This window comes from Leptidea sinapis, chromosome 11, assembly GCF_905404315.1.
Source record: "Leptidea sinapis chromosome 11, ilLepSina1.1, whole genome shotgun sequence".
Taxonomy (NCBI): domain Eukaryota; kingdom Metazoa; phylum Arthropoda; class Insecta; order Lepidoptera; family Pieridae; genus Leptidea; species Leptidea sinapis.
In genome coordinates, this window is record NC_066275.1 from 5,754,264 (window position 1) to 5,777,507 (window position 23,244).

The 23,244-nt window shown below is 36.1% G+C and overlaps 2 protein-coding genes across 11 annotated transcripts in view; one reads left to right on the plus strand and one right to left on the minus strand.

Annotated features, from left to right (window-relative positions):
* The window catches only part of LOC126966693 (serine/threonine-protein kinase Doa), a 73,196-nt gene extending 56,011 nt beyond the window's left edge, over positions 1-17,185 (plus strand). For 5 of the 9 annotated variants that reach the window (XM_050810880.1, XM_050810882.1, XM_050810879.1 and 2 more), the window contains 10 exons: positions 5,487-5,568; positions 6,020-6,086; positions 6,263-6,376; positions 8,870-8,960; positions 9,437-9,616; positions 10,920-11,049; positions 12,055-12,199; positions 13,579-13,684; positions 14,479-14,626; positions 16,916-17,185. In XM_050810880.1, the coding sequence (XP_050666837.1) occupies positions 5,487-5,568; positions 6,020-6,086; positions 6,263-6,376; positions 8,870-8,960; positions 9,437-9,616; positions 10,920-11,049; positions 12,055-12,199; positions 13,579-13,684; positions 14,479-14,626; positions 16,916-16,986 (1,134 nt within the window). In that variant the 3' untranslated portion in view covers positions 16,987-17,185. Of the gene's footprint in view, positions 1-2,449; positions 4,341-5,486; positions 5,569-6,019; positions 6,087-6,262; positions 6,377-8,869; positions 8,961-9,436; positions 9,617-10,919; positions 11,050-12,054; positions 12,200-13,578; positions 13,685-14,478; positions 14,627-15,833; positions 15,865-16,915 lie in introns of those variants that run through there. The other 4 variants (XM_050810877.1, XM_050810878.1, XM_050810885.1 and 1 more) reach the window with 4 other exon arrangements.
* A 2,836-nt stretch (positions 17,186-20,021) lies between these two features.
* The window catches only part of LOC126966703 (NADP-dependent malic enzyme), a 49,684-nt gene continuing 46,461 nt past the window's right edge, over positions 20,022-23,244 (minus strand). For both annotated transcript variants that reach the window (XM_050810907.1, XM_050810906.1), the window contains exons 10-12: positions 22,822-22,995; positions 21,784-21,907; positions 20,022-21,201 (exon numbers count right to left, since the gene is read on the minus strand). In XM_050810907.1, the coding sequence (XP_050666864.1) occupies positions 21,065-21,201; positions 21,784-21,907; positions 22,822-22,995 (435 nt within the window). In that variant the 3' untranslated portion in view covers positions 20,022-21,064. The remainder of the gene's footprint in view (positions 21,202-21,783; positions 21,908-22,821; positions 22,996-23,244) is intronic.

Below are 23,244 nucleotides of genomic sequence, written 5' to 3' on the forward strand. Positions count from 1 at the left end.
GTATCGGAGTGCAGTCCGATGGGATCTCTGACCGCAGTACACTACGCCTCAGTCGTATTTTGCTATGTATTACGAATCATATCATGTCAGTTTAACATGTAGTCGTTTGGTATTTATTGGTTATTGTCACAAACATAATTGCTTATTTATCAATAATATTTTAAATATGGATTAATTAATTTCAACATACGGGACTTATGATTTTGTTATACAAAGCTCCGAAACTTCGATAAACTATTTTCAGTAATATTATTCTGCTCACGGCAATATTTAATAAGTGTCGCAACATCCGGTTCGATGCAAGTTTGAATGCACTAATAACAATTAGCAATGCTATTCCCAATCTACGTTTGTTCTTAATTTGAAATTTTTCTTCCGAACGAAAAGTGGAGAGGCGGAAAGTAGAGAATGGGTAATGGTAATCAGTATATAAACCGGATAAATTTCCAAGATCTAACGTGTTTATATACTGCTTCAAATCACAAAGCGACTTATGTATAGCAAGAGCCAAGTGGCGTCGCTTATGGGCACTGGGCCGCACTCCGCAAGTCCGCAGTCAGGTCGGAACCTCCGGCCGGGTCATACTGTTTGAACTGTGACACCGGCGGAACACGGACCTCTTATCTGTTATCGTGTTGCGTCTAGCCGACTCTTGGCCGCGCCAGCCGCACTCGTGCTGTGTTGGGCTCGCGCTCGACTCGTAGCTCAGATTACTTGTATCTGCTTTGAATACACACTTTATCACATAAAAAACAACAGGTTTAATGAACTTTTCATTCAGTATGATCGGACAGCGGCACGATTCAAGTCGCGTCACTCGTTATACGACAAAATGTTATTATGAGTAGTGACTTAACAATGCTCGGATAAATCCTGTTTGAACCGAGCGGACCAATTGTCCTCTCGTATTTTAATTGATCTGTTTGTCGCCAGCCTCTTAGTCTTCGTTTAGACATTGGCCAACGCGAAGTGTCCCGCGACCCACGCGGTTTATTATGTGAACGTTTGAAATTCAGTTAAAATTTAAGTTCAAGTGTCAACTATTGTTGGTTAGTGCAGTGCGTGCATATTAAGTGCAACAATAATGAAGGAATTGGTATTGAAACACGACACACCACGGACGCCACTCAGCCTCGCCTCGTTCTATGAACTGTACAAGAGGTTCCTCAAGGAACACGGCTGCCAGTGGCACGACGTTACGAAACTGCTCAATGTTGTCGCGGAAATCCTTTTCGATGTGGACGGAGCGTGTAATAATATCGCGGGCAAGGTCAGTTTCATCACTAAATTTACTGATAAACTGTAATCGAACCGTTACAAAGTACCCACTCGTGCTATTGACTAATTATCTTACCCACGGCTTGACTAAAATTATCGCAAAATTTTAAAGATGTATACCTGAACAAGTTGTATTAACTACTCAATATTATTATTAGTGTATCTCATAGAAACTGCCAAGGTTTTATCCCTTTTTACCTGCAACCCCTCTATTATGTATTATTGGTGCATGTCTCGCTCAGCTGGCTGACATTACAATAGTACAGAACAAATGTTGCCTAAATGGAAGACGGAACACGAAATAAATTCAACAAACTTCTTATATCGCTCTTATCATCAGTCTCACTAGTATTCTATATTATATCATTACCTGTCAACAATATGAAGCTATTATTTTACAAATTTGTCAGTGATTGCATCAATAAGCTGTTGTCTTGTCTCACGGTTGTTGTGAATGAAGACCACTTTACGTTGGAGGTACGTCCGTCTCAAATATTCGAACGATTTATTATCGAGGCCGTATACGTTCGTGCATACTGGGAATGTCTAGAAGCTGAAAAATGTTTGATATATTTAGTGAAAGTGCCTACGTGCTGCTTTGTTACGTAAATATTTTAATATTAATGCATACCGAATTAGCCAAGTTTGATATGAATAATTAAACATTTTCTATACAAGACTAAATTAAATATTAAATTGCATTGCCTCCTCATATCATCAGTTATTAGTTAGTTTATTATCTCGCATTTAATTGCACATTTCTGTTTACAATAAGATAACCGTGAGATACGCGCACGGTACTTGTGTAATATTATGTGAGTGAGTGATGATTTAATACGCCCGCATCCGTTACCCGAGCTGTCGAGTGTAGACCAAACCCATGTCAAAGGATACGGAGCATTAACTCGAATTGATTGTACATCGACCTAATTGAATGGCTCGAGCACCGAGATGCAATGTTGTGGTGCGCCTGCGCATGCGAACCATATCCACATTACTCACACGCGCTCCACTGACCCAATTAGTGGTCCGCTTATTGACAGAACGGTCTTGGCTCCCGAGCTCGGACTATAAAGGAATTGGCTTTTAAAAGGCTACCATTACATGCATCGTTTGATAAGTAGGTATTATGTACGTACCTACCTATTATTATCTTAAAACAATACAGCAAATTTATTTTCAAAGGGTAAATAAAATTACTGCAAATCATTGAAAACAAAATACTTTCCATGTACTTAGTCATTAGGTGACGTACGCTCGTGCTATATAATAGAAGTTTATGTAGATGAGCGCCATGTTGAGCGGGTGTAATGCGACGAAAACGCGCGTGGAGCGGTACCTCGGAGTGCGCAGGAGGGCGCTCCCACGGGTTGCCGATATTTTTAGTTCGCAACCATTACTTGGCACCGACGGCCGTATCTCGCTCATATCCTCTACAGCCCCGGCGCGCTCAACTGAGCCTAGTGCGATGTAATTTCCTAATTGCATACATTCCTCCTGTGATCGCCTTGTAATCTAAAGTGATGCTGTCTGTCATTGTGAAGACAACGTAACAATGGTGATGTTAAAGTATGTGTTTATTAATGTGCTTGCTGTGTGTATTGTGTTTCAATCGGATGATACCGTATAATGGCCGGAACTAACGACACCGGCAGCGGAGTCCCGACCACCAGACGTCAGCGATACAGCCGCGCGTCAACCACTAGTGTAACGCAGCTGCTATCAGATGGATACTCTAGTTTTATCAATCGACTCACGCGCCGCGGACCTTCAGAAAAGAATGATGCTATTCTAGATACTAAAATAAGTACAGGTAGAAGCCGATTTGATGACAAATTAACCACAAACAAAAATTCCACCCTGGAAAATATGAGACGCTTTGAGAACAACACCCATATTTCTCCGTACAATTCATACTCAACTGGGCTCTCGACTACCACGAAAAAAGCGGGTGACGATCGTACGTACAATTTTATGAATTCTGCCAGACCCCGTGTAGATATATCACCCTTACATTCTACATCAACTTTTAGTGCTCTCAGCCGGAGTGATTCATTTCGCCGAGCTCATCTCAAAGATAAATCATCGCCGCTCAAACGCTATCCTCTCAAGGAATCAAATAACAACATTGAAACTACAATTGCATTAGGCAGCACTAGGAGCCGGTTAGAAGATAAATATTCTTCAGTTTTGGATAAAATTGCGATCATGAAAAAAGAAAAGGCCAGAAAGGAAAACGAGGACAGGGAGAAGACATTGGAACCAGAAGCAACGATATCTAAAGGATTGATGAGAAGTTTAACTACAGCTGTGTTCGGTGAGAATTCTTTTAAAAGAACTAATCAGTTTCGCGAAATCGCAAGAGATAAAACACCCTTCAGAAATACGACTGATCGACATTTATCGTCCACAAACAAGCAAAGCGACAGAAGTGAGTTGTATAATGGTTTTGATGTAAATATGAAGGACCGCACTAATTTAGGCAAAGACAGAAATAGTGTATATCGAAAGCATCAAAGACGGTCCCTACGCGCTGAGAAAAGTGAAACTGATAAACGGACAAAACTATCACTGAGACCCGTAGATATCAACCTTACCACTGGAGCGAGGGATTTGATATCACCGCCCTCGCTAGCCTCTGCGGAAACCAAAGCAAATTCAACCAAAACCCCAGCGTCATCACCAAGTAACGACATTGGCCGCCAAAAACAAATATACTTTCCGTCGAGTGATGAGGATGACGACAAAACACCGGTTGGTGATCGAATATTAAGCGAGCGCGAGACGAGACGCCAAGAGATTCAGAGTCTCATCATGAAATACGCGCATTTAGACGAAGTTTATGGCCGTATTACCGAGAAGGAGCCCAACGGCTTGTCGGGCACCTCGATCGCGACCAAGAAGACCGAGCCGATAAGTGTGGGGGACATAGTGGCCCTGCCGCCCGAGCTGAGGAGTCGCCAGCGAGCGAGGCCCCGGCACGCCACAAGGCGCGCGGCCACGCCGCCTGTAAGCACAAGCTAACCCGATTGTGCTTCTTGTGTGCCGCTAACACATACCCGGTCCGTGACTTTCAACCTCTACATCATTAATTGCTTCCTTAACTATGAAGGCACCATTTTGACACCTTAACATAAACAAAATCAGTCAATCTTGAAACTAGGAAGGAAACGATAAAAACTCGATTTAAAATCCGGTTTTTGTTCATCGTCATTTTGCATCAAGTCGAAAGCAATTCATTAGAAGTTACAAATATGATTCAAACTAATATTCTTTTTTCATGAATCATATAGTTGTAGTTGACGATATATGAGCCGTGACAAACATCTCATTTGGCTTATTTTAGTAATTTAGTTTACCTAACAAATAACTTTCTTGTGTGCTATAACTTTATTCATTTTATATATTAATCCACATTTCTAACGTCAGTGAACAAACTCGGAGATGTTAATGCTGGACGCATAAATCCCAAATGCGGGTAGGAACAAGAAAATAATTTTACCGAGTGGGTACATTTAGTTAAGTCACTAATACCTAAGTTTCACTGTGAATGCATTTGATTCAGTAATGATTTGGCCATGATAGTGCATGTTTTAAGTTTTATCGTTCGGGCAGTTCGAAATAAGATGTCATTACTGTGTATAAAAGTATTTACAAATTCAAAACGTAGACGAGTTTGGCTAGCATCGTGCATTGTTAGTAATTGCTGTGGTAATATAATATAATAATTATTATAATTCGGTTCGGGTGGACACCGGTAATCCATTGTGAATGATGATCGGGTGCGATGAGTTGTTTGTGTAGATGAAGTATGGTGATTTTTCTCCTATTCCCGCCACCGTGTGTGAGAGTCGGCGAGTGAGTGGACAAGTGTGATCCCCGGTCGACCCCTCCTCCGTCCTCCGAGCTCCCCGTCCCGGGCTCGTGCCGCCGGCGGACGTCCGACGCCGCAAGGGTCGGACCTTCGCCGTGGCGCCCGGGCCCACCCGTCCGCCCTCTAACAGCATGTAGGACACGTCACAATACAAATGTCGCTTGTCTGACGGGCAACCGTTCCATTGTTTGATTGTTGGTGACAACACAACTCGGGTCGTGGCGAACGCGTGGCGCTTCATCGTGGCTATTCCGGTGCTCGGTGCGTGTGGCGTGTGGCGACTGGCGTGTGGCGTGCGGCGTGTGGCGTCTGGCGTGCGGCGGTCGGCGTGCAGAGCTCGCGGGCCCGCTCCTCGGTCAAGGACGACAAGGACGGCCACCTGCTGTACTGGCCCGGATACGTTATGGGAGCGAGATGTTCGTGTCCACAACATTATTACACGCACACGCACACACACACACACACACACACTCACATACACATACACATACACAAACACACACACACTATTATAATCATTCATCAGAACAAGAGTGGGGACACAGAGAATCATTGTTACCTTACCATCTGGTAGTGCACAGATTTATCTCTTATTGAACATTTTAAAATTCATTTAATTACTTTTATTGAACGCAATAGTTCACTTAATGTAATAACTATTAAATTAATGTAATTTTTTTGAAAAAAAAATTTACACGCCACTATGTTGCGGTCTTTCAGTCTGAAATAAATTCAATTCAATGGATACTAATTAAAGTCATGTTTGAGCAGTGCGCGGTTCCATATCGGGTTGGTGGCACTGTCGCACTCTCGGCCATGACTGCTCTAAACACTGAGAAATGACCCTGTGATGCTTGTTTATTGCAGACAAGATCATCGAGACACTCGGTGAGGGCACATTCGGCAAGGTCGTCGAAGTTAAAGACTTGGAAATGTGAGTTGAACATGTTATCTTGATGAAGTAGTCTGATATTATGACAATAATAACAGTAATCTTTAACAATACAAGCTTACAACTAGTGATACTAAATTACTAACGTCAGTAAATCTGTATAAGACCAATTTATGTCGTCTATGTGGGTGTTCATATTGGTTTTGTTTAATTTCCAGGGAGCACAGAATGGCCCTGAAGATAATAAAGAACGTTGAGAAGTATAGAGAGGCTGCCAAATTAGAGATTAACGTATTAGAGAAGTTGGCTGATATTGACCCGGACTGCAAAAAGTGAGTGCTATCATAGTTAACTTATTAATAACACAACTGTAATACAAAACAACAAAACCAATAGTATTCAGAAGAGTAACAATATAACGATTCTCATTGATCATCTAATCCTTTAATGTTACTAATAATATTTATAAACTATAAATTGCGCAGTGTGCTCATAACTACTTGAAAACACCGAGATGGGGAGATAAAGTTTGCAACATTTAAAAAAAAAAGAACAATTTTAAATTTTTTGGTGTTTAAAAAATTGATGACGACCGATTCTCAGACCTACCAAATATATCGTACTACAATAAATATGGTATTCGATTGCCATCTTGCAACCCTATTGCGGATCTGTGGATGGAACAGAATAATATAAAAATCGCGATACAAAATAGGTTAAAATTTGAGGTTGTATGTATTTTTTAATGCTGAATCATAATAAAATAAAATATCAAAAAATTATTTTGTTATTCTATGTAATGTTAAAGACAATAAAATGCCACAAAAATTTTGTCCAGTTTTTACACGTTTTCAAATAAATTCGACACTGGCGCCTTCTATAGTTTTCAGGGTGAGGTAAAATATAATTTAGTCATAGCTATAAAAAAAAATGAATGCAATATCAGTGGCTTCTTCTTTAACGTTACTATAATTAGAGATGAGACACTATTATTATATCTCCTGTTACTTTACCTCATAGCAGCCAGGGCGGGCAATCAAAACAGTTTTACTAGTATCTTACAGAAGTCTGCTCATAGCTGAAACAAAATAAACACTTTTATTGCCATCGTGTGTTATACATGAAGCGTGAAAGCGTAGACAATGACGCAAATAAATGTTTTACTGAGTACGTTATTTATATATCTAATAATACTTTCATGCGAATAATTATGTGCCCATTAAATTCGTCAAATAAATAGAAAAAATATGCGATGGCTACTATTACATACAGGATGTGCTATACGTTTCAGGATTTTTTTAAAAACATTCTAGTCCATAAAAGCACATCATTAAAACTTACCTTATATTATGTTTAATTATTATAATTCGAATATGCAAAATATATTGAATTTTATTCAACATTCACTCATTTAGCTTTTTTTCTTTTTTTTTTTTCAAAATAAACTTTTACGTATTAATATAACTGTAATTTAAATTTCATTGCGATAACCCAACTCTGTGTAGTTGATTCAGACAATCGGTCAAAGTGCGTGTTTCAATTATTGATAAATGGCGTTTTAAAAAATTTAAGATTTTTTTTGTGCCAATGGAGATTATGTTGAATGAGCTTTATATTTTATCAGACCTATAGTACTACTGGCCTACGCCATGGGCGGTCGTAGTTGGGTATATCATCTACTGAGTATCGATGTATTGCCGTAATTTAAACGACCTTTCGGGGCACCCTGGATTATGTTAGCGTGTATTGTTCAATTCGTAATCTGGAAAGGCTGTATTTTGTGAATTCGTTGTCTATTGTTATTTAACATAGCGCAGAAGCAATCGTTGTCTTATGCATGCTATAATTGATGAGATAACTTAGAAAGTAATCAAACAGTAATTCGCTTTGACAGTGGCGTATCGGCCAGTGTAGCAATGTCTGACCTTGTCCGTCTATATGCGGCGCTAGCTGGCACCCCGCCAATCAAGAAGTCGATGTCAAAGATAATACTAAAATACCGTATGCCCGCGCGCACCTACATAATATCGGCGACGCGAGGAATTTAAAATTATTACCCGTTATTGCTATAAATGTGGAGAATCTCTTGTAATAACTAGTACTAGAACTAACTATATTACTATTAACATCTGTATATTATCTGCAGAGGACCGCTATTCGTGCTATTTATAATTTAGGTCCTACATTATCATTAAGAGACAAATTTAAAGAAATAATCATTATGTTTACTGTGTTGTCACAGAAATTTATCCTTGATAATTTAATCAAGTTATAAAGGCACCTTAATGAATTCTATAGATATTAGGATATTTACATAGAACGAACATAAACTAGTTATGGTTACTATACGACTTGGCTTGACTAACGGCCGTTTTCAACAACCTATCTACACTTAGTTTAACTTACGGATACATTGCTGTCACCGTTTAATGACAAGATCTTATCTATCAGTAGTTATGTCCAATATAGTTATAGTCTAATGCTATCTGTCAATAGGTTATTGAAATCTAAGTGAGCGTAAAAGGATAGATTTGTCTATGTCTAGTAAGTTAAACTAAGGATAGATAGGTTATTGAAAACAGCTGTAAGCTAGTAAGTAAGCAGTACCCGAAGCGTTCGAAATAACAAAAGTCGGCCCTATAAAACATCTTTCAACTTTTAACGCTTCAACAACTTTCCTGTGCAAGTCTGACTGATTTTTTTAAATTAATAGATAACTTTGAGAATTTCTTGAAAGCAAAAGTTCTTAGGCTTGTGATGTTCGCTAAATAGTCATATAAAGCAAGCAGCAAAGCGATTTTCCTAATTTTTTTTTTTTTTTGCAGCCTCTGTGTTAAGATGTTGGACTGGTTTGAGTACCACGGCCATATGTGTATAGCATTCGAGATGCTCGGACAGAGTGTGTTCGATTTCTTGGTAAGTTACATTATTCCGATTTAATTATATTGTATGATTAATACGACAATACCAATCCAGGTCAAGATTTTACTTAATTTATGTAATACTAAACTACAATTAAAATGTTAGCTTATAATGACAATGAAAATCATCCTCAACTTTCAATCAAATACAAAGATCATGTCCATCGCTATTCTGCATCAGGCCTTCTTCACATAAGGACTACGACAAATGAAAACCAACAAAGGTGTCCTTTCTCTTACACTAATCCGCTTACTCACGCTTTTTATGCAATGCTGCCATGGACGAACATAACGCATTCAGTTAGTTCTACAATAATTGAGACGGCAGCAGATTAAGTCCATCGACCTTGTACCAAAAAGTACCGATTGCATAGTGGCAACTGCGTCCTGGCACAGGCGTTAATTCGACATGGTTCTGTCACTAGTCCAACGCGTGGGCTCGTTGTCCTAAGAGTCCGGCTGGTGTTCCAGAAAGACAACAACTACCAGCCGTACCCGCTGGAGCAGGTGCGGCACATCGCGTACCAGCTCATCCATAGCGTCCTGTTCCTGCACGACAACAAACTGACGCACACCGATCTCAAGCCGGAGAACATCCTCTTCGTTGACAGCGACTATGAGCTCGTCTCTGTCTACTCTAGCTCTAAGAAGGTAACAAACATTTTTCTATCCACCTTATTCTCTGCATACATAAAAATATCGTCACTTAAAGAAAAAGGGGTCATGCTCAATAGAGCAATAAATGAATTTTTTTCTGAATATAATATAAGGTTGGGGGAAAAGTTTCTTCGTATGAAAACCCATTTCAGGTCACATATAAACTCCCACTTTGATGGGTTTTTGCCGTCTTGTAGGAAGCGATATGATCACGCTGCTTTAGAAACTTTATAATTTTTGATCAAAAAAACGCAAGAAGTAGATTCGGCAGTCCTCTCTTGATGTTAACCTGAATCTGCTGTAGAACTCTGATGAGACCGAAACAGCTGGAAATTTTAATTAATCAAACTGTCTTAATTTTTTCTGAGTGGTTAAAGATGTGTGTCGTTTAGCGTTATCGTGATGGAAGACCACACTCTTTCTATTGGTATCTGCCGCTTTTTCTCAACTTCTTGCTTTATCAAACTCATCAGGTGTCTGATACATAATGAACAATGCCCTTGCAATTCCACCATTTACACAACATCACCTTCTTGCTAGTTAATTTGGGTTCTTGACCACGACCTTTTTCAGTCGTTTTTTTGTCGTACTTGATTCATTTTTCATGACCGTTAGTTATACTATTCGGTTTCAACAAATCGCAAATCTGTGCGCGGTTAGTTAATTACATTTCTTTCAGTCGGTTCACGTGGATCAAATTTTAACCTTTTCTGTGTACCTAGCATTTTTCAAATGCGTCAAAAATGTTTTGTGTTAAATTCCCAGTTCCTCAACTATATGGTAGCTACTGCTTTTCACTTTTTCAAAAATGGCATCCATTATATCCGTAACTGGGAGACCAGAGCGTTGTTGACGTCATAAACGTCACAAATTTGATAAATGTAAAAATAATAATAAAGTAACTCAAATTATTTAGAAAATATGTAAAATAGACTACCGACGGTCGCTCGCATGTTCTTATGACGCCATAGTTCATAACAACAAACAAAACAGTGATAATGTGTGCACAGTTATAAAATCAGAGGCGTGCATATCATATAGGCAATTAGACAGTGCCTATCTCGTTATGAACCTAAATAAATATAGCACTAGTGTAAAAGTTAATTTACTACCTACGGCAGGCAGTCTACAGATTGCATATACGAAGCAAGCACCGTTTCATACAACTAATGTCGAACTGTCGGAATAAAGCTTGAGCTGTAGTTGACTGCAACTAGTTAGATCTATAGTGCCTACCTTGCTAGCAAATGCACGCCCCTGTATAAAATGTATATTAAAGTGATAAATGTGGTTACAGAAACATGAGCTGAGGCGAGTGAAGCGCAGTGACGTGAGACTCATCGACTTCGGCAGCGCCACGTTCGACCACGAGCACCACAGCACCATCGTGTCCACCCGCCACTACCGCGCGCCTGAGGTCATATTAGGTATAAAAAAAATAAAAATACTTTACTTAAACTTTTACAAGTCCTTTAGTACAAGTGACATGAAGTGGGTTTCTCAAATTTTCGACGTGTCAGTCGTACGGTTAAGAAGCGCGCTAGTTATGTAGACGGCACGGTAAACCGCTCGACAACAGTCAGGTACGCCTCAATTGGGATTGTTGCACTTGCTACTGTCACTATACTTGCATTGAGTGCAATTGAGAGATGGATGTTGAGTCCTGTCGACCTTGGTTGCCCATTATGTTCATACTGAGCTATAAAGTTCGCGAAACGTCGGGATGAATTCTAATGCCTGTCCTCCAAAATAATCTTTGCATTTAGACATGTGTCCGGGGAAACCTTGATTTTAAAAATGATAAACATTTTTAAAATCTTTATAATATTATTGTGACCGTCTCAGAGCTCAGTTTTCATCGTTGGTAGGTAGATACGTACATGGATAAATAGTGTCTCTTTCCAAATACATATTTTCCAGATTAAAATAAATATCACTAAAATTAACAGTGGGCATAATTCTGAAGTAATACGTTTTATTAAACCAGTATTTTACCCTTATATTAAAATCATGTGTATTTAATGTGTAGATTATTTATGAATTGCAAACTTCAAAGTCAAATAAAGTTTATTCAATTAGGCTTAAACTAAGCGCTTCTGAAACGACAGTATAAATATTTCTTTTAAATTACTGAGTCTACCGCATGTTCGGAAGAAAAGCTCGTGAGAAGAACATACAAGAAACTCAACCGCCACTCTTTTAAATGAAATAGAGTATTTTACAAAGGCTTTAGTATTCATAACTAATTAGTTTTCAATCCAATATGTGATTCGTGTTTAAACAATATCAAATATGTCATAAAAAGGAATAAAGAAAAAACTGTATAAAAAATTATATAAACTTATATATATATATATATATATATATATATATATATATATATATATATATATATATATATATTAACATGACATAACGTAATGTTCTCGCAGAGTTGGGATGGTCGCAGCCGTGCGACGTGTGGTCCATCGGCTGCATCATGTTCGAGCTGCACCTGGGCATCACGCTGTTCCAGACGCACGACAACCGCGAACACCTCGCTATGATGGAGCGGATCCTGGGACCCATCCCCTACAGGTGACTAACAAACATCTGCAACACACAATTCCATGAAACTAACTTTATCTTGTTCTGTTCAATAAATCCTCCATTAAGAGGTCTGAAATTGTTATGTAATGTAGAAAGAACATTTTATTGTTTTATAATATTAATTAACCTTTTTTGAAAAGTTCTGTAGGCATGTGGAGCATTATTTTGCGGGTATTGAATGAAGTCTCATTATACGTATATATCTATGAATATAGTATCAAATAGGCCAGTCGACCTATCACACTGATATGTAACTCTCGTTGGGGTAAATTTGGCTCGGGCCAAATCAGGAAGCTCAGTCAGACAGTTATTTATTCACAATTCTCTATACTAACAAATGCTTTTTTTGCCTTCGGTTATACTGCGAAAACTACTGAAGCGATCGGAATAATACTTATACCATAAGATGCAGATGTTTCGGAGAAGCTTTTAATGTATATAATTTATGATGATAACTTATCGGGAACCAATATTCATGATATTATACATATTATGTGGTAATATATATTACTTTATGAAATGTATAAACAAACAATATATCTATATTAAGGCCAATAAAATGAGCCATACAGCCAAACACAATAAAAAGTTCAGAGATAGAATTTGTTATTTTATAATATTTACTTTATTTGCCTCATGTGTTTTTTAAGACATAAAAGATATTAAAATTAAAATACAGTAGGTTATTTAATTAATTTAAAATATTTATTTATTACAAAATTAATTTAATAGTTGGCTGTATAGGTCTGGAGCCCAAGCTATCAATGTTGTAAGATTTCTTTGCAGGTCTTGCTTTGTCGTGCGTTTATTAATTTCTTCATATTTGCTAAATTGTTCAAAATCTCCATGTTATACTACTGTTTTATTTCCTCGCAGTCGAAATGAAAAGCAGAGTTTATGACTCGTCCACAAAACCATTATATTTGTTAAAAATGGTTCGTTTTGTGCACTCGTTATAAAATCTACTATTTCACCTCTCCAGTACGAAAAGGGCGCTATTGCTACGTGAAAACTCGGAGCAAAAACGCTTTTTGCTGCGAGCGTGAGGCAAAGTTATTTAAATTTCGAACCCCACGTCAAAGAGAATTTAAAAACTATGTTCAAGAGACGGGAGTGCCATACAAAATAATGAGAAATGTCGCTTGTATTGTATTGTACTAAATTTTGATACCAACATAATCAACTAATGACGTAATATCACAGCTGCCAATAAAATAAATATATAGGGTTGGAATCACTCCATAATTTTTATCGATAATTAACTAAATTTAATATTTATATCGCAAAAAAATTACATAATTACAAATAACACTGACAATTAGAGTTAAATGAAAGCTTCTATCAACTATTATTTAAATGTGTTTCAGGATGGCAAGGAAAACTAGGACAAAATATTTCTACCACGGCAAATTAGACTGGGACGAGAAATCGTCTGCTGGCAGATATGTTAGAGATAATTGTAAACCATTACTGGTGAGTGTTGTACCTTTCTTATGTTAAAAATATACTTAGATGGTAAACCAGCACCGATCTTGAGAAGTATCATTGAATATTCAGGAGAAAACTATATCAGAGCATATTCAAGAAATATTTATAAGATATGATGGATTATTTATGTGTGGTGATCCAAATAATATTTATAGTAGAGCTCTTGTTTTTAATTTTTTATATTTATTATCGTCGCCTTTCCAATTTACCCCTTTCACTAACAATATAATGATTGTGTTATGTGAAATGCCCGTTTGTATGAGAGTCGTCGCTCCTTTTATGACATCAAAAAAGTAAGATTATTATTGTTAAAAAAATGGCATAAGTTTATCCAAGCAAGTGATGCCACTTAAATAACAATTTGATTATTTGTAAAATATAAAATAACTAGCTTTTTTTAGTTGTCTTAGTTATTAAAAACATTTGCAACAATTAAATATTGTGGTTTGAAAAATAGTTAACAACCTATTCACAAATCTACCGAATTCGCTGTGATAAGAAGTTGTGTTAAGAAAAACACAAGAATAACTTTTTAAGAATTATTCTTTTTTGTGGATCTATGCCGATGCGACTAGAGAATCTTACTTAGCTGTCCTTCAATATGCCCTACTAGACTCGTTGTTACAGATTCTTTGCATTTTTTTTCTTTCTTTGATATCTTTGTTACAGCCACCAAGGACCAAAGTCGGGCACTAATTTTATTCTTTTGTGGGTCAGTGACCCAGATAATACACATAGCTGTTTCCACTGACTCTTACATTTTCCATTTCATTTGACAGAGGTACCTGCAGAGCAACAGTGAGGAGTACCGGCAGTTGTTCGACCTGATCACCCGCATGTTGGACTACGATCCTTCGCAGCGCATCACGCTCCGAGAGGCGCTCAAGCATCCTTTCTTCAACAAACTGCCCGCGCACCAGAGGCTGGGTACCTACCTATTATATAATACAATTACTTAGTTTAAGATCTATTAGATTTCAGCCTGTTCACATAAAATTTAATGTGAAAAAGGTTACAATAAAAATAAAATTCGACTGAGTTACATCACATACATTTCTTCATGATTCTATCTTTGTTTTTTTACATGATGTTCTTCAAATTGTGTATTAATTAATGTACACAAAGTTTTAAAATTAAACAATATGTTTCGTTTTATTCAATGGTTAGTTATAGTATAATCATTTTGGGATATATTGCATTTAGATTAATATATTTTCGCAATAGACATAATTTGGCAAGCAATATAATATTTAGGACTGTCATCGCCAGTTGCTCAGTAATTATCATGTTGACATTGACTCGTAATAATTGAATACGAACGGTTCCTTATCAGTTAGGATGAAGTATATAACTGGATGTGATAAGCAATCAATAATACCGTGTATTAACATCACAAAATACAAAAACCGTTAGGTATAAAAAGGATGAAACCAATATTTTGTCTGTCAGAGTTTCTGTTTTATTTTGCAAGTGAAGGTTGCGACCTACACATTAGTTGTGATCGTTATTTATTTATAAATTTTGGGCCATTAGAATAAATTAAGAGCTGGAGTGGTAATTGATTGTTGAATATAACTCATCTTAAGAAAACTGATATGTTACATATTGGCAAGCTGCAAAAGCCAGAAAAAGAAATCAGAAAACATAACCTGACATACATAAGTATGATTCTAAGTTAATGTATTATTTACTTAAAAATGTTGATAGAATAAGACCTGTAGCATATTAAAACATTATAAAGCATTCTACTAGAAACACCTAATGTGTAAATTTGTTAAATATTATAACAATAATCTAATAATTGATAAAAAAAATAATTATCATTCCTAGAACAGAGGCCAACCTGGTTCCTCATATTCTACTCCTTTTTAATTTGTCCGTGCTATAAGATGGTTTGTGCCTTGCGGGTTTATACGCATGGCAAATCTAGTTGATACTTCATCCTAGCTTCTCAAGTTCTCTAGTTGTTTTATTACACGCAAGCAATAAGTTGGTAATGCGAAGGAAATTTTTACAAAATATGTAAGCTTCATGTAACTTTTGTACCGCTATAAATTATGGAATTTCATGACATTTGTGAACAGAATCTGCCATAAAATTGTGTCTTTACTATTATTATTGTTATTTGTTATAGGACCCCCGTTTACAAGGTCGCCATATCTTAGGTCAGGATTCATTTTCACTGTTGATATAATATCTATAGAAGCTTTCAAATTTCTCTAAACACATACTACAACATGTTGGATTCATAATCATGCTCTTGCTCGTCATAAGATACATATCGGTGTGATTAATTTGTTTGTTTTCCGCATGGCTCCTGCCTTCAAGCATATTTATAAATTAACAATCAAATATTAATAGGCCAAGCTATTTAAATTTTCATTTCTTATCATACATAAATTGTATGTTTTAAAAATATTCTGTGAATTTAACTTCAAGCTATCCATATTATTTATGTCTCAAGTGTTAATTTTATGTCTTTGATTTTGGTACCAAAAATTAACAATGTAACTTTTCCAAAAAAAAAATATCAAAGTCTAAAACAACACGTATGTTTTATTTAGTGGCTGATTTACATACTAAATAAATGTCGATGATTTTTCGGGCCGACTATGCTGTTATATTTTCTTTGTTGTCACTCGTAAAACACCCCACAAACTTAAATAAATATCATCTTTACGATTTGGACGTGTGGCGTCCTTCTTCAGTGCGGCTTACACTTTCTTTCACGTGTACCAAACTATAGAATGAACTTCCCTAATTGGTTATTTCCCAGAATGAAACGACGCGGATAATTTCAATTAAATGCGTACAACTTTTAAAAGGTCGGCAATAATATCTATGTAAGTGGGAGGCTCATTTGTCCATTATGGGTTTCCGGCAAGATTATGGGTACCAAAACGGCGCTTTTTTCTGCCGTGAAATAATAGTAATGTGTAAGAATTATTGTGTTTCGGTCTGAAGGGCTCCGCTAGTGAAATAACTGGGCAAATGAGATCTTATGTCTCAGGCTGACGAGCGCAATTTTAGTGCAGCTCAGAATTTTTTCAAGAATCCCGAGCGGCATTGTTATGGGTAGGGCGTATCAATTGATACGTATTCAAAACATTATAGGTAATTACCTATAATGCTTTGAATCTAGAGTTTGTCCTCGAATCGAGCTGTTGGGACGCTGAATAATGAGAAAGAGTAATAAATGTATCAAATGTGCTGCAGGCAGTGATCGAAGCCGGTGCAACGGAGAGAGTTCAGGATCTCGTGAGCGTTCACACTCGCTGAGCAGGTGAGGGCCGAGACTGAGGCCCCGGCCTGCGCCCCGCGAGCAGTAGGGGCCCCGCCCCCCGGGCTGAGATGGACTTGTACATTGTTGATAAAGTGATAAGTGATATATTTTCGAACATTAATTTAGGTAATATTTTGTTGTGAATCGGTACTTCTCAATTTGTATTTATAATAGTTCGAAATAAATACTTTCGTTCTGATTAATTACTGTCGTTTTTATTATTTTTCTGTAAGTATTTTGTGTATAATATTGGTCGGGGAGTAACTATAATATGTACATATAATAGTTAGTATAAACTTGCAACAAAATCTCTACAAATGTACTATTTGTATCTGGCTGGTTGTGATGACATCAAAAAGGTTACATTCCAATAAAACTGATTAGTATAATGTGACCCGCTCTTCTGCGTTTGTTTTTCTTGCTATCAAACTAATTGAATCAAATGAAAAATTTCAATAGATTTTAAAATTTTAATACAATAAAAAGAAAGATTTAAAGGTTTCGCTGCGAGGTGCTAATGCATCTTCCTTACAAACCTTCATATTTTGACCTGTTTTCAGAATTATTTAGGCAGTGTCAGGTTAAAATCAAGAGCCAATCAATTACTAATTGCTTTCTTTAATGAGGAGTCACAAAATTCCACAGAATATATTTTGTATAAAATAGGAGATCAATCTCTATCGTCAAGCTGGGAAGATCATGTGGCGGCATCTGTTAGTTGAAGTAGGTACTTTAAATAGCTATAGGAACCTAGCTATATCGATTTTAGACTAATTGGCAATAATCTGGATCGAGATGGCCTAGCCGCCAGTATCTCGAATACGAAATATTTTTGACTTATCTGGATTAATCTTAAGTTATTGGAGTTATCAAAAACGATTAAATTTGACATGTCAAAAATAATTCGATTCGATTAATTTTTATATTAGGATTGTATTACATGAAATAAAACTAACATGTTATGTAACTAGGAATACTTAAATAGCTACTTACTCTTATAGACTAAGGATTCCTTATAGGCCTAAGGAATACTCAACTTTAAGTATCGTAGGACCTGTACTTAAATGTTTAAGGAATGGTTTTGACATGTAAATTTTGAGATAAACGTATCTATTTCTGTAATAATAAATGATATGTTATATATTAATGTAATTTAATTTAAATAATTAATCAGTGACTTATCACTGTATTTATTGTAACTTATTACAATAAATACATTTCAATTTTAAAAGTAGATATTGATAGTGCATCCATTCTCGATATGATGAGGCTATATGGTAGGACGTTTTAGGAGGAGGAATCAGGTTAAACAGCTCTTCGGGACACTCCCCGTGATAAATGCGGTGGATGTCTTCCACAATAAAGCGACGCCTCTACGCAACACCAAGTGATCCAGCCGTTCACTGAGCACTGGGTCCCCGACGTGCTCCTGAATTTCACGAAAAACTTATTCCCAAAATAAATATGAGCTATGAAATTAATTTTTCTCATTATTTGTTTAACTGGTATCACAAATAATTTATCGATATCCTGTCGATAATGAAAGTTCAGCGATATGCTTACTTAAATGTTTCCTTAGCTAAGGAAACCAAAAGTGACGTCTCTGGCACAGTAGACATACTCGTATGTACCAGTACGGAAACTACCTACAAATGTTCGAAATGACACACACAAACATGCGCATCGACGAGGCCCCTAAGCAGTTTTCGCGGTCAATACGAGTCGAGTGTCACGTTGTTATTTGTTTCCGCGATCTTTTTAAAAATGCCAGCGTATTGCGTGGTATACGGCTATTTGAACTCGGCTCCATCAATATCCAATTTTCGTTATTTCAACTATAAAAAAAAACAATACTTTATTGTTATTTTATTATAATTAGTAGGTATTCGAATTATAAGTCCGTGAGATCGATTATAATAAATTCGTGAACATAATTCACAATTTACCCCAAAGATGGCGGCTGCAATATTTATTATCATTTTTTTATGAGTGTGGTTTAATGGTTTTTATGATGTTTTTTTATATTTATTTTCGACAAAAATACTTACCTACATATGTTTTGTCATGGTTTTCTTGAGTGTTGAAACCAATACCAGCTAGTGCTGTCAAAATGAAAATACAAGATGGCGGCTGCAAAAAATTATCAAGTATTTCGTCACACGTGCCGTTTTCATAAAATATTTCCAAGAAAAACATTCAATAAAATGTTGTTTAAAAAGTTATATTACAGTCATCATGTAGATTTTACTATTTTACTTACTTTATTATTGCATTATACACTATAGCTATCATACATACACTATACATAAAAATCTTACAACGATAGAAGTTCGTTCCAAAACTCCTTTTTTAAATTCGGTTAGAAAAATAACCTGACAACCCTATTGCTTCAATGGAGTTTACGCACATATAGGTAAGTATTTTATCAACAAGGCTTAGTTTCCGTACTGATACATGTCTACTGTGTCTCTGGGATAGAACTCTCCTTAGTAGATTAATGGATAATAAGTACTCCTTAGCACTACACAGGTAACGACTATGAGTCCGGCGGTGAGTTTATGTAACCGCCATCTCTATTCGTAAGTGGATATTAAAATTGTCTACCCAGTACTATTATATATTCTTTCACCCTTCGTCTTTGATTTGGAGGAATTTTGCCATAATCACCACGCATGGCAGGCGGGTTGGCGATCGCAGTAGATTGATGCTCTTTCGGAAGGAAGCTGCTGCCCACCGTCCGTTCTTTGTGTCCCTTAGTGGCCTCTTATGACACCCGCGAGAGATGGTGCTGCAGCAGTATTAGTATAGTATCTTTAAGCAATGATAATATTAAAAGTATGAAACAGATATATTAAATATGAAACGGACAATCGATGAAATAGAGGAAAAGAATGAAAAAGATGGATGTAAGTGAGTGAGTTAAAGAATAATGTGGCATTTGATCGTAGTAAGATCTGAATAAAAAAGTCTTTTTTTTTTTCAATACTTTTATTGAAGTTTATACATTGGTGTAATAGGAATAAATTATAAACGTAAAACTTCTCCTAACATAAATATATTCATTTTTTAAAGTAGGTAATATAAAACAACTCATTCACCTTCAAACATGGCAATTTAATGTAAAGTTCAATATGTTATTTTTCTTCTACAAAACGCGGAATGTCTTACAGGCAAATATGCAATTATTGGATTACACATAATGTATCAAATTCTACGTCCTTAAAATAAGCTTAAAGTTATATTAAATTTAAATAAAGATTGAATTAAAATTTAGATTTTAGCCCATCTATCTAATGCATATCACAGATTTCAACTCATTAAAATTAGGAAATACAATCAGCAAATATAATCTACGATCACACGCTTAGCCAAGAGCGTAAGATATATAAATCTAATTAATCTTAGCACAAAATAATTGAATCTGTGTGAATTATTATTAATGCAACAGTGTTTAAAGAGAGGGATAATATCTATTAAAAATGTAAAAAGGAGAAGTTTTGAAAATAGAACACAAATATTAAGAATTCTGATAATAATATTTATACGTCATATTCCTGCTTACAAAATAATTAAAAATAAAATGAAAGTTACAATCTAAATAAGTTTACCGTTATTGCTTACGGATATAGCATATTATTACACTTATGTTTTTTTTTACAAATATATAGGTAGGTCTGTGCAATACCTTAAATTTTTCCTAAACCAAAGTCATTGTTGTGATGTCGTTGTTGTGAAAATTAATTAATAATGTTTTGTGGAAACGAAATAACCAACTATACTAATACAGTTTTTTTAAGATTCTAAAACGTTAAAATTCTCTGTACCTTATGGACCATATCTAGAAGGGTAGGGTCGAATCCCGCATCATCAAAAATTTTAGTACAAAAAATTTAAACTTATAATCCCAGTAGTGAGGGAAATCATTTATAAATAAGAAATAATCCCGAAACAATTCAACACAATTTATAATAAACTTCAGCAGTCCAAAATAGCTTTAAAGTCCAATAATTCTTATACAACTCTCATCCTTATTCAAAAAACATAAGTTGTCGTTTCCTGTGGACGCAAGTATTTCGTCGTGTCTACATTTGGTTGACCCTGGGTCCGTCTTCGGGCCACGAGTAGACGGGCGGCACCGCGGGGGGATATCGCACGTCGTACATCTGAGAACGGATGAACTTCTCGACATCTAGCGGCTGTGGTTGTACCGAGGCCTTACCTGAAATCGTGGTTCAAATTAGAGAAGTATTAAATTTAATTTAAAATTCGCGGAAAATGTACAAAGTACTAGGCGCCTCAATGGGGCTAGGCCTACTGCTAAACCCAAGAATTGTTTTGTTTGAATAAATTACACTGTCAATTATTATAAAGTTGATAATTATGTATACCTATGGAACATTATTACTTTTTATTATAAAACTGAAGTGCCTTTCATGTCAGAACAACAGCTGTTTACTATACGAATAAACAGCAAATAGGTTAAGGTATACGGAATATGAATTATGGTTTAAATTATTTTATTGGGATTTTGTGAGTCTGTCTGTCTCTTCAGTTTTTCTATCAGTTCGTCCCTTCTGTTTTAGCTGATTTTATGTGGCTTAGGCTACTTTTATATTAGACCATGAATAAGGGCTCCCCACAAACCACGTAAAAATATCTACACGACCGCTAATATTATAACACTCGGATACATAATATATTATAATAGGTAACATGGTATAAGCTATGAGCTGAAAGTTGAATGCATTCATTCCAGCTTATTACTTAAATACCTAAGAAATTATAGAAAGTATATCTATACCTGTCTTATAAGCGTGCTCGACAATCTTCTTGGCGATCTTAACAGAGCAGTCTTGTATGTCTTCCAGTGGTGGATACAGACCGCCCTGGTCCAAGTTCTCTTGCGTCACAATTTCGGCAAGAGCCTGGTAAAAACCCAAACAATTTTATGTTTTAACTCAACAATGGTAGGATAGACAGTCGTAGGTGGTATCGTTATGCCATTACAATATTATAATACCTACTATCAGTACAATACGTAATACATATTATATCTCATGACGAAATTCTCAACCATCAAAAATTCTAAGTGATTACTGGAAAGATATTGAAGCAGCAATAATTAATTATTTCATAAAATTCGAATAGGTACCTAATATAAAACTGTCGAAAATCTAAAGACAAGTCATTTCCTTCCCTAAATTATGGTTGGCGATGGCATAGTCATGCTCGTGAACGGGCACTCCTCGTGATAGCTGAATGATCCCGTCATGGGAAACTCTGCTACATATAAAAATGTATGTATGTATTATATATCTTTGAGTAAGTCATCACGTATTATTCTTGTATCACGTTACATAGATTGTAATTAAAATAATTTATTAACAGATGAAGCTGTAAATTTTGTTTTGAAGCAGTGGCAATGAACTATATGTCATTTCTTCTCAGCTCTGTTTAACCTTTTCCGAAGTGATGAAATAAATAACCATAAATGTCCTGTCCGAATCGGGTTCTAAAATCAACGTAGATAACATAAACTGAATAAATATTTTGCATTACTGTTTATTTATTAAGAATATTTAAAATAACTGGAGTATATGCGGCAATGTATAGATATAGCAGTCAAAGCTTATTATGGCATCATTTTTTTTTTAATTTGTAGCGTGTTCCATATTCCGGCTTTGTTTTTTTACGATGTGATTTGCCTATATGTATAGAACGTCATCGGTGTATACTATAATAAATAACTGTTGAGCTATAACTCCTTTTCTATTTATAATGAAATTACCCAATTTAATGTTCAGTCTAGTGTTGGCAACATTGCCTTAAAAAGTGTTACCTCAGCCGCGAGCAACATGAAGTCCTCGGATATATCGACGATCCCCGCGCTGATGATACCGAGCGCCAGTCCTGGGAAGATGTACGAGTTGTTCCCCTGGCCTGGCTTCAGCACGCGCCCGTCCTTGGTGCGATAGTCCGGGAACGGTGACCCGGACGCGAATATTGCGCGCTCCTGCTCGCAACAATAATAACTGATAAAAATTATTTTTGCAATGAAAACTTTTCACAAAAAATACAGAAATATTTAAAACAAGAGAGCTAGTTATAAATTTAAAATAATATTCTTGATGATTAATGATGTAGTGCCAAATTTAAAAAAAAAATCAGCATTTAGTCCTAATATCATGTTATGTTGATATTCCGAATATTAATGGCTTACTTCCGGCGTCGTATTTCTTCTAATTATATTATCGCCACACGT